This window comes from Enhydra lutris, unplaced genomic scaffold (genome assembly GCF_002288905.1).
Source record: "Enhydra lutris kenyoni isolate GAN:26980312 unplaced genomic scaffold, ASM228890v2 scaffoldscaffold12, whole genome shotgun sequence".
Taxonomy (NCBI): domain Eukaryota; kingdom Metazoa; phylum Chordata; class Mammalia; order Carnivora; family Mustelidae; genus Enhydra; species Enhydra lutris.
In genome coordinates this window covers 41,224,833-41,240,560 of record NW_019154096.1, presented here as the reverse complement: position 1 = coordinate 41,240,560, position 15,728 = coordinate 41,224,833, and the positions used below count along the sequence as shown (strand labels likewise).

Here is a 15,728-nt window from a genome sequence, read left to right as displayed (position 1 = left end):
CCGGACACCAGCCAGCACTGAACTCGGCCGGAGGCTGAGTCAGCGAGAAACAACGGAGATTTCAGGTTGCATAAACCATGTCTGTGTTCTAACCTTTTTTTCTATCTTCTATCTCAAGGGTATGAGGCATCGCCCTAAGTATGTCTGCTATATTGAAAATAGAGTTTTATGTGCCATGCCTAAAGTGGCCTCAGACAACAGGCTCATTTTATAGATATTGCGAGAAAGAACCGCATTCTCAGAAACAAAGTTCTCTTTCATAGCAGTCCTGCCCACCTCCCAGCCCCATGTAACTGGTTCGTGTCTAACGACTCCACATTATACAACCTTCTTATTTCAGAGGGGTACATTTTGCAACAAAATTTCATGCTGATAGTTTACTGGGAAGTAATGTGTGCACAACACACCACTCCTGAGACTTCCCCCTGACCCCAGTTCAGTGTGCAGGAACTCCTGCTTTGAAAATGGAAGAGGCCCACATCTTCTTGGCCCTACTCTGTGGCAGAAAGCTGTGAGGCTTTCACAGTTACCCCATTTCTAAAACAAAGTGTGGAGCTAAAATTGCTTTTTAAGAAAACCCCAATCCTGCCCATAGGAAAGCGCTACGTCAGTGCCCACGTTTGTCTCCCTCATCATTTTATGCCTGTACCCAGCTTAGTGCCTGGCACAAAGAACACATAACAAAAATGTATACAAGAAGGAAGAAAGAAAAGGCCAGAGTTTTTATTAGTCTTAATTTCCACCCCAGTTGATATTTATTTTAAAGTACGTAGTCCTGCCTTTGATCAGTAATAAAATAGTAACAGCTATCATCAAGGACCAGCATGCCCCAATCCACCTAAGATCACCAGGGTTCAACAAAGGTTGACTACAGTGAGTTCACTGATTCACTGCAATGACGGAGCTGCCCTAGGGTTCCTTGCAAACATTATCCCCAAGACTCACAGCAATACTGAAGGTTGTATTATTCCCTGATTTTACTCATCAGGAAATTAAATTTCGAGGAAATATCTCCTCACAGTCTCATGGCTAGTAAATTCCTGTCCATCAAACTCACAGAGTTTGAAAACTATCACAGAGCAACTCAGAATATCACAACCCAGTCTGCACCAAGATCATAAGATGTCCCTATAGACCATGTAAGCCAGTGGTTTACAATGTTTTGTTTTGTTTTGTTTTTAACTGCAGGAGTAAACTTCCCTCCAAATAAAATCTTACTAAAACCATAAATAGACATATATTTGAGGCACAGAATGTTGCCGTCCTTCAGAAGTGCCCTAGCCATTGGGGCAAGGCAATGAGTGCTAATATATACTTTTAAAATGTTTAATTCAACGTAACCAGACAGGCCATCTGATCTACATCTTCTCACTCTTCTCAATTCTTAAATGTTGGACAGCTACTTCAAAGGGGCTAGGACAAAACTGGGCATTTAACGCAGACAGCAAAGACCTACCACTGCACAGTTCCATTAACTCCCATGGTCCCAGGTGAACAGCAAAGAAAAGAAATGGAGGTTGGAAGAAGAGGGATTATTTGTTGAAAGGTATTTATTTGAGATCGCCAAGGCCTATGCCTTGAAAGACTGTTCTGGGGGTGGGGGGAGGAGGAGAGGTCAAGTCAGGAATGCACCAAGGAGCACTCTAAAAGGCCTTTGGTGTCATACTGAGCACTATGGACTTTTCTTTTTACACAAAACTAAGTGGATGGATGATATGGTGAGATCTGAAATATGCCTAAGAAGAGACTGATCATCTCAAAGGATTTGCTAGATTTTACTTCTCAGTTAAAAAAAAAAAAAATAGGGTGCTACAAATGAAAGTATCTGTATAGTTTTTAAATTAAAATGGCATATAACATGGCTATTTATTTCTGAGTACTCAGGAGGTCCAACACAGCAGGTCAGGTTTCATCACACTGTTCAGACCTTCCCGTCAGGATCTGTGTCGGTGTCTGGCCGACGACACAAACATGAGGAGAAGGCCCATCTCTGCAAGGAACCTACACAGACACACTGCATGGATGACATCGGCCAGAGCCTGTGTCTGGGCTGGGAACTGAGCAGTGCCTACAAATAAGTTTTTCTGCTGGCTCCTGGGTCACCCATAGCAGCTAATATGCTCCTGACAGGCTAGTCGAGTGACTACACATGGGTGTGTCAGGTGCTTTCGGATGGCCAATTTTCCTAGCCACTTCAGCGACAGGCAGCTGTGATCCAGTTCTGGCCAGTGAAATGTAAGCAGAAGTCAGGCAGCTGGGTGGGGCGTCTGGGAAAGCTTCTGGCCTTCCTGCTGAAAACGGTTGCTCTCAGCTGACAAACCCCTCCATCATTCATCATTCTTCTTAGTCCTGCCAAGGCCACGGCCATGATACCTGGAGGTCCAACTCCCATCTTGAGAAAATGAGGTATTAAAGCAGGAGGATGAAAATGTGCTAAGGAAAGTGGCACAGAGAGGACAGAAAGTGCCCGGGTCCCTGACAATACCTGGGAGCAACTGCATCAGCCTTGACCCACCTACCTCCAAACACACTTCGTCATCAGGACCACATAAACCCATAATTACTGAGGGCACCAGAGTTGCCTTTTTGTTACTGTCAGTCAAAAGCACTCCTGAGGGGACAGATTCTCTGGTGACTCTCTGAGATCTTTTTTAACCTGAGAGTAAATGACTTCCACTGGAAGAAATACAGGGTTTTCTCCTATTAGTCACTAATTTCAACACACATTTGGAACTGCCTCGCTAGAAAAAAGTAACAGCCATATACCTCACTGTATGGTCCTAAAGAAGATTAAAGAAATGTGTCAATAACTTTGCACACTGAAAAGTAAAGAGTGCAAACACCTGCAAGATAGAAAAGACCAAACTCCAAACTACAAAAATAACATATTTCATTGGCACTCTACCTTAGAAATGTTACTTGAATGACTCATGGAATGTCCCAAAGTCTTCTCATTCTGCAAGAAAATGAAACAGGTGTTAAGCATCAAGAAAATGAAACAGGTAATTAAAATGTGCAGAGAATAAGTAATTTACTCCTAACAATCCTCCTGACAATCATTTCCTCAACTAAATGTGCTAAGCACAAACTATTATGTACTAGCAAAAATGAATGAAACAGTAGTCCTTGCCTTAAAGGAACTTAAGAACAGGAATTTAGAATTAACTAAAAATAAAAGAGTTATACGTGTCTTAAGACACATTCAAATGGAGGTTCAGAGGCAAGAAACTGCAGTTTGAGTTTTACCTGATGTTGCCAATGCTGTGAGCAGCCACTGTAGGATCAGGAAGAAAGTGGGATAACTGACCCCACCCAGGTCATTTGGCTGTCCAAGTGGTGGGTACTCAACAGGGACATCCCACACCTCACATCTGTTCCCTTAAGCCTGTTTCTCCTCCTGGATTAGAGAAATCTGAGAGTCATGATAGACTCCTCCACCTTTAGTAACAAAGTCTTGTATCAAAATCTTCCTGTTTAAGGTGTTGGCAAGGATGCAGAGAAAGGGGAATCCTCCTACACTGTTGGTGGAAGTCAAGCTGGTGCAGCCACTTGGAAAACAGCATGGAGGTTCCTCCAGAAGTTGAAAATAGAGCTACCCTATTATCCAGCAATTGCACCACTGGGTATTTACCCTAAAGATACAAATGTAGTGATCCAAAGGGGCACGTGCACCCAAATGTTTATAGCAGCAATGTCCACAATAGCCGAACTATGGAAAGAGCCTAGATGTCCATCAACAGATGAATGAAAAAAGAAGATGTGGTATACACACACACACACACACACACACAACACACACAAATATTATGCAGCCATCAAAAAAAAATCTTGCCATTTGCAACAACGGAACTAGATGCTATTATGCTAAGCAAAATAAGTTTATCAGAGAAAGACAATTACCATATGATCTCACTGATGGGAGGAATTTGAGAAACAAGACAGAGGATCATAGGTGAAAGGAGGAAAAATGATACAAGATGAACTCAGAGAGGGATACAAACCATAAGAGACTCATAATCTCAGGAAACAAACTGAGGATTGCTTGGGGGTTGGGGGGAGTGATAGGGTGGCTGGGTTATGGACACTGGGGAGGGTATGCACTATGGTGAGTGCTATGAATTGTGTAAGACTGATGATTCACAGACCTGTACCCCTGAAGCAAATAATACATTATATGTTAGTAAGTTAAAAAAAAGAAAGAAAAACTGCACAATCAAAAAAAAAAAAATCTTCCTGTTTAATGTCTCTCAATCTTGAATCTCTACTCCCTACCCCCACCCACAAGCTCGGTCAGACTTTAGTGAGCAAGCAAGCAACACAACACCCCCAGAAGAGGCTGGAGCCACTTAAACCAAACACCACCCCCCAGGGCTGGCAAGGGCATCTTTAGTAGGGAAGGTCTGACTTGTGAGCCACCAGTGTAGTGGGCCTCTCCGACCAAGGACCATACAGGCCCCCTGCAGGTACCAAGGCTACTGATCATACCATGCTCCAAAGCGTTGGCTTCAGTTCTGGTGGAAATAGGACCAAGCATTTTCTTTTTTCATTAGAATCAAGCTTACAGTTTTTTGTTTCCTTTCCTCATTTTTTGGATCAGACTTTATTTTTTCTTTGTTTTTCTTTGGAATCAGACTTACAGTTTTTTTTGTCTGTCTGCTGGCATTTTTGTTTGTTTTCCTTTTGTCTTGGATCAGGCTTTCTCTTTTTTCTTTTCCAGGCTTATTTTAACAAACAAATCAAAGCACGCTTAGTTAAAGGTCCAAATCCTCCCCACTGAAAGCAAGGAGGGACTCTGCAGAGGACTGACCTGCAGGAAAGAGTAGCCAAAACACCACAGCGGAGTGCACACAGCATACACCAGAAATACTTCCTGAAGCACCAGGCCATGGACAGTGTATGACCCGCTTCTTAATATAGCATTACTCTCAGGAGCAGAAAACAGAACAAGATTTTATAACACGCAAAAGAAACCTGGACAAAATGACAAAACAGAAATTTTCCTCAAAAGAAAGATCAAGAAGAAATCACAGCCAGGGATTTGTTCAAAACAGATATAAGCAGTATGTCTGAACAAGAATTTAGAACAACAGTCATATGAATACTAGCTGGGCTTGAAAAAAGCATTGAAGATACCAGAGAAACCCTGATTCTACAGAGATAAAAGACCTAAAAACTAGTTAGGCCGAAATAAAAAATGCTGTAACTGAGATGCAAAACCAACTGGATGTAATCACAATGAGGAAGAAGCAGAGGAAAAATAGGTGATATAGAGGATAAAATTATGGAAAACAATGAAACTGAAAAGAGGAGGGGAGAAAACAATTAGGTCACAAATAAGACTCAGGGAACTCAGTGATTCCATAAAGCACAACCATATCCATATCATAAGAGTCCTAGAAGAATGAGAAAACAGAGCAGCAGGCTTATTTGTACAAATTATAGTGGAGAACTTCCCTAATATGGGGAAGGAAACAAGGATTCAAATCTAAAAGGCAGAGAGAACTCCTCTCAAATTCAACGAAAACAGTTCAACACCAAGACAGATCAGAGTGAAACTTGCAAAATACAAAAGTAAAGAGAAATCTGAAAGCAGCTTGGAACAAAAAGTCCTTAATCAACAAGGGCAGATATATAAGGTTAGCAGCATATCTGTCCACAGAAATTTGACAGGCCAGAAGAAAGTGGCATGATATATTCAACATGTTAAATGGGAAAAATACACAACCAAGAATACTTTATCCAGCAACCCTGTCATTCAGACTAGAAGGAGAGATAAAGAGTTTCCAAAACAAGCAAAAACTGAAGGAGTTCATGAACACTAAACCAGCTTTGCAAGAAATATTAAAGGAGACCCTCTGAGCAGGAAAGACAGACCAAAAGCAACATAGAAAGGAATGAAGACAATCTACAGAAACAGTGACTTTACAGGTTATACATTGGCACTAAATTCATATCTATCAATAAATACATTGAATGTCAATGAACTAAATACTCCAATCAAAAGACACATGGTAACCGAATGGATAAAAAAATAAGACCCATGGATATGCTGCTTACAAATGACTCTTTCTTGACCCAAAGACACCTACAGATTGAAAGTAAGGGGGTGAAGAACCATTTATCATGCTAATCTCCAATCTCATTTACATTTCTACTATCAATGCCTTAGGTTTAGGTTCTCTTCATTTTTCACTTGAAATTCTTGAATAACTTCCTATCTTATCATCTTTCTACTTTGAAAGTGACCTCCCTGATATATAATTGCTATGGACTGCATTGTGTCCTCCCAAATTTGTATGTTAAGTTCTAGCCCCTAGTACTCAGAATGTGACTATATTTGGAGATAGGGTCTTTAAAGAAGTAATTATGTTTAAATGAGGTCATTGGGGTGGGACTTGACCCAATATGAATAGTGTTCTTATAAGAAGATGAACTTAAGACATAGGTACACACAGAGCAAATAATATCATGTGAAGACACAGGGAGAAGGCAGGGGAAGCTATCTGCAAGCCAAAGAAAGAGTCCTCAAATGAAACCAAACCTGCTGACATCTTAATCTTAGAAGTCTAGCCTCTAGAACTGTAAGAAAATTATTTCCTGTTGCTTAAGTACCCACAGCCTCATGATTTTGTTATGGCAGCACCAGCAAATAATACAAGAATCTTCCACACTATAACTTTCTTTAAAAAAAAAAAATTAATGAATGTTCAAATTTGTAAATCTGATTTTCTAAAAATAAGAAAGTAACTCTCCCTGAATCTAATATTCTTATTCTAAACCCAAATGAGTAAAAAAACAAAAACAGAAACTACTACCTATGGAAAAAGATCATCTTGTATTTTTAAGATTGTCATATTCTCTTTTCATCTCACATGCTTTGCAATAATCATGGGGAAGACCAGAGAAGGTTGAGATGTAATTAGCAGGTAAAATTCCTTTGGTCAAAAGTACAAAGGAGCTACTGGATCATTTTAAAACTGCTTTGAGAAGAGTTGATTCCATTCCACCAAGCTTCTCCTTAAAGAGAACTAGCAATCAAGAAAATTTTAACTTTCCCCTTCCCCAAAACCCACTAAATGACATACTGCCTTGACTTTGGTACAGTTGGCTTTTGAATACTCAACACCCCTTTAATGTTAGTGAAGAAACATTTCAAGAGCTCCCAAGTGGCCTGCCAGCTGGCACTTGTTTCAACAATATTGTCTTTACAGCAATGTGTCTGTGCAATTTTTTTTGAGTATTTTCATTATATTCTCTTATTTTATAAATCTGAGTGAAAAGAGAAGTTCAAATCTCTTTTAAGTATAATACAATATACACACTGCTAGTAAATGTTTTTGCATCATTGGACTGGTTCTTGGTTTTAAGCTAGTCAATTAGCTTTAGGAAAAGAACAAAATTATAAAGTATGCTCAAAGTATTGACAATGTCAGCAGACCAGAAGACCAGAAGAATCAAATTTCATTCATTCATCTTATTCATGCATTCACTCATTGGGAGTAGAGAGTCTCTCTGTCCAAAGCACAGGTAAATCTGTAACCATTCAAGTGTCATTCATGAGTTAAGAATGTACTATGGACAAACACAGGGCACTGCTGTGAATCCAAGCTTTAAGGTTCATCTACCAGCAATTTACCACTAAATTTTAAGTTAGCTTACTAAATTAAAACAAAGATTCCATATGCCCTGGAATATCTGTACAGAAAATCATTATAACCACTATGACATTACCCACTACCTTAAAGGAAACAGCCAGTTTAACACCACCTGGAAATCTACAAATAAGTTCTGAGGTACTAAAAGAAGCAGTAATTTCTATCCTTGACTTTTTTTTTTTTGACATTTATTATTCCACAGAGAAGGGTTACTGGGGTGGGGAGAGGCCTAGGTGTTAAGCTAGGTAACATTATAAATCCAGACTGAGATGCTCTTTACCTTATGAACTTGAGAAATAAATTTAATGATGTAAGCCTGTATCCTGTTTTCCTTCTTAGAACAAGTCAGTATTTTACTTTGGTAAATCAAATGAATTATCTAGCCCCAGAACATACAGATGCTTTAAAGCCTGAAACCTGTCAACATTTAGAATTGTTTCTTCCACTTGGCAGGAAATTAATAATTCAGTTCCAAAAGACCATTTTTTTCCCTTAAATATTACTACATTTATTCAGACTTACTGAAAAAAATCTAAGAAGTTCAGGACCATAACCAGACCTATTTTTCAGGAAGCAAATCCCAGGATTCATTCAAACCAGTGACTCACTCATTCCATACGTATTTACTATTTGACTAACACATGCAAACAAATGTATTAGGCACAAAACATGGACAAAAATAAATCTCACTTCTAAGCTTATTCTAATGACGATGTTAACCACAGAACTTCTTTGAAATAGTGTTTCAATGAGAAATATATAACCAGGGAATCAAATGAATAAAAAAAATTTTTTAAAACATTAAAAAAGCACAAACATGAATTATATCAGGATACAGTGGGTGACACCATTCTTTCCTACAGTCACACCCGCATGTTTCTGAATGAAAAGGACAGGTTACCAAAGATCAAGGTCAAGAACTGGAATTAGGCATTCTGAAGAGAAAAAGAGTTCCATTCCAGTTCAAGCCAAAATTAAGTTCCAATGCCCAAGTGATACAAACCTTAGCAAATCATTTTCATAAATCTTTAATATACTTAGTCACTGCTTACTGAGTCCACCATCTTATAATCCTGGGTGAGATAAAAGCCTCACTGCTGGTAGCAAAAGCTGTTACTTTCTTTTCTTGGAGACAGTACCAGGAGATGCCACACTGGGATAGCACAAGCTCCCCTGGCTTGGTCTCACCTCCATGTGCCTTTGGTGGGCTTCTGTCTACATTTTTAAAAAGAGGAGCTCCTCAGAACACAGTTCCACGCCCTCTTCTCATTTGTTGTCTCCCTCAGACCAGTGCTTCTGAAACTTTGTGCACTTCAATCATTTAAGGACCTTCATAAAATGCAGACTGTGATTTGTTAGGTCTGAGGTGGGTTGAAATTCTGCATTTCTAGTAAGCTCCCAGGTGACTCCCATGCTGCTGGTCCCCAGACTATACTTTAAGATTCAAGTTTCGGGGCGCCTGGGTCGCTCAGTTGGTTGAGCGACTGCCTTCGGCTCAGGTCATGATCCCGGACTTCCAGGATCGAGTCCCGCATCGGGCTCCCAGCTCCTTAGGGAGTCTGCTTCTCCCTCTGACCTTCTCCTCTCTCATGCTCTCTCTCACTCATTCTCTCTCAAATAAATAAATAAAATCTTTTAAAAAAAAATCAAGTTTCATTCCAAATCCTGGGCGAGAATAATCCATAAAGGCTATGATTCATTTTTTTAATTGAGGTATAACTGAATATGACTCATATTTTAAAGAGCAAGTCATGACTACTGTAAAAGTAAATTTCTGCATAAAAGATGGTAGTGAGCTCACAACTGAGTTAATACAAATAAATCAATCAGGAAACAGACTGATACATATACTGGGAAAGACTGAGTCTGAGGGTGTGAGAAAGAAAAGTCTTATTAATGTTAAGAAGTTACCAAATCACAAAGATAAAGAGAAGCTCTGTTGAAGAATAAGGGACATTTCACAATTTACTCAGTCCAGTCAGTGGTGTTTTGCAAGTCCATGTGTGGCTCCAAGAGAATGTACCTTGAGGGTAGAACTGAGATGCAGAGCCCAAAGAGACCAAACACACCCTGGGAAGTAGAAGCCAAGAATTAACTAGAAGACAATGAGGTGAGATGCCTAAGCAAGTTTTGAGGATTTTGTATAAAGGAGTCAAACAATAAAACTTCATGTGGGAGTCTCCCTGAAACTCTGACCAGGAACAGTCATTTTTTTTTTTTAAAAGATTTTATTTATTTGACAGAGGTTGGGGCGGAGGGAAGCAGGCTCCCTGCTGAGCAGAGAGCCTGATGTGGGGCTTGATCTCAGGACCCTGGGATCATGACCTGAGCTGAAGGCAGAGGCTTTAACCCACTGAGCCACCCAGGCGCCCCAGGAACAGTCATTTAAACACACACACACACACACACACACACACACACCCACCCCAAAAAACAAGCAAACAAGCAAAAAACCAAAACAAACAAACAAAAATCTGTGTAACAGATATTGCTATGTATCTACCCAATCTCCATCCCTACATAGAACAAATTTGTTCTGAGCAGCAATGGGCCCAAGTAAAAGTTCTCACTTTCTCACTCTATTTTGCAATTGTAAGTAAATATGTGAGAAAGTTCTCCCCAAACACATTAAACTTGAGGTTTTCTGGAAGAACATTCTGCTACAGCCACTGTTCCTTTCTTCAGCATTCCTTCTTTCCTGAGTCACCCTGGAATAAAGATGTCATGCCAGGAGGTGTAGTCACCTTGAAACCACGAGGAGAAAAAGTATACACAAAGGTCTCCAACTTTTGTCTCAGGACACCTTTACAAGTATATTACTGAGGACTCCCCAAACCTCCTGTTTATGTGGATTATATATATTGATATTTGCCATATTAGAAATTAAAACAATTTTTAAAATATGAATCTCTTAATTCAATTAGAATAAACCCAGTTAATATAAATAACATTTCTATGAAAAACAACTATTTTTCTGAAAAAAATTAAGTGAGCAGAGTAACATAGTTTTATATTTTTGTAAATCTTGTTATTGTTCAGTTAATAGAAGATCACTGAATTCTCATATCTGTTTGTACATTCAATCTCCTCTGCTGTTCTGTCTGAAATAAATGAAGAAAATTTAGCCTTCTACAGTTACGTATTTATAAAAGGAGTGTGTATTTAACAGCCATTTGAGATAACGATATTCTTTGTACTACACAAAAACTCAACAAGTAATTAGGGGTGATGTACACTCTGAAATGGTATTAGTAAATTTTTAATACTCCATTAAAATCAACTGGTCCATCTTCTACTTTGAATTGATCCTTCTTAATCATGCATGACTTTATAATATCACACTAAATTGGTCATTTAGAAATTACTGGTTCACTGGGTTATGCAAATCATCCAAGACTGACACATTCCATAATGCAAAATGAAAAAAATCACACTTGTTAATATGACCATAATTATAGAAAAGCTATCTAAAAAAAAAAAAAGAAAGAAAGAAAGAAAAGTTATCAAGCTCACAGTGGTGGATAAAAGTTTTCCAAAATCCTAATTTTTGCATAGAGACTTCAAATTTTTTTTTTGCAACAAAAACTGCTACTTTAAAGATTGGCTCATTCATTCAATTTAGAGAAAATGTCTACCAAATATCCAAGTCAGAATAAGCTAGAGTTTGACTGCCAGTAATTCTTTCAAGTAAAAATTATATTCTGGGGCATCTGGGTGGTTCAGGGGGGTAAAGCCTCTGCCTTCGGCTCAGGTCATGATCCCAGGGTCCTGGGATCGAGCCCCGCATCAGGCTCTCTGCTCAGCGGGGAGCCTGCTTCCTCCTCTCTCTGTCTCTGCCTGCGTCTCTGCCTACTTGTCTGTCAAATAAATAAATAAAATATTTTAAAGAAAGAATTGTATTCCACTAAAACTGACTAGTTAACTTAGCAGCTCAATTACAGGCGTGCTTTACTCTGAGTCAAACAATGCACTTTGGTATTCAATGGAAATGATTTATACCAGATATGCAAAAATGGAATAAAACACATAATCTAAATGGAGAATAGTCAATTAAGAGTGGCATACATAGGGGCGCCTGGGTGGCTCAGTGGGTTAAGCCTCTGCCTTTGCTCAGGTCATGATCTCAGGGTCCTGGGATCAAGCCCCGCATCGGGCTCTCTGCTCAGCACTGAGCCTGCTTCCTCCTCTCTCTCTGCCTGCCTCTCTGCCTACTTGTGATCTCTCTCTCTCTGTCAAATAAATAAAATCTTTACAAAAAAAAAAAAAAGAGTGGCATACATATTAAAATGAGCAGAAAATGAATCAAAGTATTATAATTGTCTTCAAAATGTTCCCAAAGTTAAAGAGACATAAGATACAAGAAATATATCAAACTTCCAAAGATAAACACTCAAAGAGATAAAGAGATACACTCATTAACACCACACATAAAACAAAAAGAAATTCTTAAAAGGGTTCAAGTAGCCCACATGATGGTAAGAAAAAGAGAAGGAAGAAAGAGAGATGGGGAGAGAGGGAGAGAACAAACAGAAAATAAAAAGTAAAATGGCACCCTTAATTCCTAAGATATCAGAAACTACCCTAAGGGCATGTGGCAAATAGAGAAACATTTATTCAAGAAAACTGACTACACTTTGGTATGAACAGTAGGAATCTGTGGTATTTGAAGCATAACCCAGTCCATCCTCAGGCTAGAAGCTCCACTCTGGAAGGGTGCAGCCAAGAAAAAATACCGACCTTTCCACCCAGCTCCCAAAAGAACAGAAAAGCATCTCGAGAGGGGCAGGCTCCAAGCATGACACATTCTACTCTACCAACTCTATGCTCTGGAAGCCATGTTCCAAGCAAAAGTGATTTAGAAGTAGGTCTGGGCTCCTTTCCATACAGTGTTCACTACCAGAGAAGAACCTTCTACTTCGCATGGCGAACTGGGTATAATGCAGCCCCTTTGTTCAACGCCAAGGACTGATAGGTGGAAGTTGCACACCAAGAGAGGCAAGCCAAGAAAGACACACTACTGCCCTGCATAAAGCAGGTATGTCACTCCAAAAGATGTGGGCTACTACACCTACTCCCAGCTCTAAAGCACAAGCTTAGACTTTGAAAAGGTGGAAAGGCAGGCCAAAAGAACAGAGAGTTCATAAGCTATCTCCAAGGAAACAAACATTAACTGGAATAGAAAAAGTAGAAATTCCAGCCTAATGCTACTGACAAACATGATGGCATTTTAGGTGGCTGGTAGCTCTAAGAAAGCAACAAGAAAAACCATAAAAGTGTACCACAGAAAACCAGGGATAGAGACAACTAAGAAGGTCCTCCAGGAAGAAACCTCAAATACTGCCGTCAAAAACAGCTATAGCAAAGGAATCTGCATTTACATGGATCAGACGTGAACAATGCCCCAGGGAATTATCCAAAATAGCAGTGCGATCAGCCAGCAGTTAATGGAACTAAAAACTGAGTGTGAAATCAACAGAGACAAGAAAGCATAAGAGGTCAGGGAGACAATCAATCAAAAACCACCGCTCTCAACAGTCATCCCAACTTGAGAGAGCACACGCCCAAGGCTTACCCCTCTGAGAAGCAAAATCAGAGACTACATATTGTGAGGAAAACAGATTTTGCTGTAAAATCCAGCCAAGTTACTAAATAAAGAACAACCCATAGGAGGTGGAGGGAGGTAAAAGAATTTTAATTCAAAGATGCTAAAAAGTATTATCTAAAATATACAGCATTGAGTACAAAAATTACAAGATATGCAGAGAAAGAGGAAAGCATGACCCAAATGAGAAAAAAGGGAGGTAACAGAAAAGGCCCTTCAGAGAGCCCACAAATTGTCTTTAGTATACAAAGGCTTCAAAGTAACTATGATAAATACGTTCACAGAACTAAATGAAACCATACTTAAAGAGGCAAAGGAAGATATGGTGCCAGTATCTTATCCAACTGATGAAAGCAATAAAGAAATAGAAACGATAAAAAGTGAACATGCAAAATGAGGAACTGATCTGACCTGGCAGAGGAAAGAATCTGTAAACATGAAGATGGATCCTCAGATTATGCATCTGAAGAATAGAGATCAAAAAGAATAAAGAAAACTAAATGCAGCCTTAGAGAAATAGGGAACATGATTAAGTACACAAATATATCCATAATCTGAGTACAAGGGAGAAAGAAGAGAGAGGAGGAGAAAAAATATTCAAAGAAATAATGGCTGCAAACTCCTAAAATTTAGTAAAAACATTATTCTCCACAACCAAGAAGCTAAATTAAATTGTAGCAGGATAAAAGCAAAGGGACCCACATCCAAACACAACAAATTAACATGCTGAAAGACAAAGAGAAAACTTTGAAATCAGCAAGGGAAAAATAACTAATTATATACAGCAACCGCCCCCAATTAATAGCTGATTTCTCATCAGAAACCACGGAGGACACAAGACTGGGGGGAGGAGAGAGGGAGACACATTTATAGAGAACTGAAAGAAAAAGAATTTTAATCAAGAATATTATTCCAGCAAATGTATCTTCAATAATGAAGGTGAAATTAAGATATCAAGAAATTATCAAGAATGAGAGAATGCAACAGTAGTAGGCACCTTAAAAGGACTCTTAGAGAGAAGTTCTTCAGGCTGAGAACAATAACACTAAGCAATAATTAGAAACTATGTGAAAAAAAAAAGAATGCCAGAAAAACTAATTATATAAAAATAAAAGACAGTATACACATATATATTTCTTGACCTTTTATCTCTTAAGTGATTGTAAAACTAATTATACAAAAACATGTATATATTGTATTTTTGGACCTATAACAAAAAGAAATGTTAACATACTGGATAATAACAAACAAAAGAGATGAGTGGGTACAAAACTGTATTGGCAAAGGAAGCATCACCAGATGGCAACACAAATCCACAGGAATAAATGAGAACGAGAAATGGTAAATAATTTTGAACAAACTCTGTAAATGCTCTTTCTTTTACTTATTTAAATGACAAATTAATAACTGCAACAATGTATTATTAGGTTTGGAACATATATAGTGTAATGTATAACAACAAGCAAGAAAGGGAAAGAAGAAATAGAGGTATATAGGAAGCATGATTTTATATCTTATGGAATTAAATTAATATGATGAATCTGGGGGGCGCCTGGGTGGCTCAGTGGGTTAGGGCCTCTGCTTTCGGCTCAGGTCATGATCCCAGGGTCCTGAGATCGAGCCCCGCATCGGGCTCTCTGCTCAGTGGGGAGCCTGCCTCTTCCTCTCTCTCTGCCTGCCTCTCTGCCTACTTGTGATCTCTGTCTGTCAAATAGATAAATAAAATCTTTTGAAAAAAAATATGGTGAGGGGGCACCTGGGTGGCTCAGTGGGTTGAAGCCTCTGCCTTCGGCTCAGGTCATGGTCCCAGGGTGTTGGGATCGAGCCCCGCATCGGGTTCTCTGCTCAGCAGGGAGCCTGCTTCCTCCTCTCTCTCTGCCTGCCTCTCCGCCTACTTCTGATCTCTGTCTTCCAAATAAATAAATAAAATCTTTAAAAAAAAAATATGATGAATCTGAAGTTACAGTGTGTTAAAAGAATGTATACATTAAACCCTGGAGCAGACATGATGTTGATAACTTTAATCACTTAATGCAACACAAAGCAGTAAAGGAGAAATAGAGAAAAAAGATGTAAGATATATAAAAAACAAAAAGTGAAATGACTAACAAATCAACCATATTAATAGCAAAAAATATTAACAATCCAATCAAAATGAGTTTATCAAAGTGGACAAAAACACAAAATGCGAAGGCACACTGTCTACAGAAAACACACTTTACACTGAAAATTACGAATAGGATTAAAGTTAAAAGAAGGAAAAAGATAAAATTGCAAAAACAATAACCATAAGAAAGTTGAAAAGACTATACCAGTATCAGACAAAACAAAATTAAGAAAATTATACTAAAGATAAAGAGGGATGTTTATTATAAGACAGTCAATCCATCATGAAAATGTAACAATTATAAATATATATATACCTCATAAGAGACCCAAAAATTGCTCATAAGAGAGCAAAAACTGACAGA

The 15,728-nt window shown here is 38.8% G+C and overlaps 1 protein-coding gene across 2 annotated transcripts in view; it reads right to left on the bottom strand.

The window, feature by feature from the left end:
• The window catches only part of LOC111145281 (membrane associated ring-CH-type finger 8), a 138,095-nt gene that overhangs the window by 19,590 nt on the left and 102,777 nt on the right, over nt 1-15,728 (bottom strand). For both annotated transcript variants that reach the window (XM_022500112.1, XM_022500113.1), the window contains exon 3: nt 2,906-2,956. In XM_022500112.1, the coding sequence (XP_022355820.1) occupies nt 2,906-2,956 (51 nt within the window). The remainder of the gene's footprint in view (nt 1-2,905; nt 2,957-15,728) is intronic.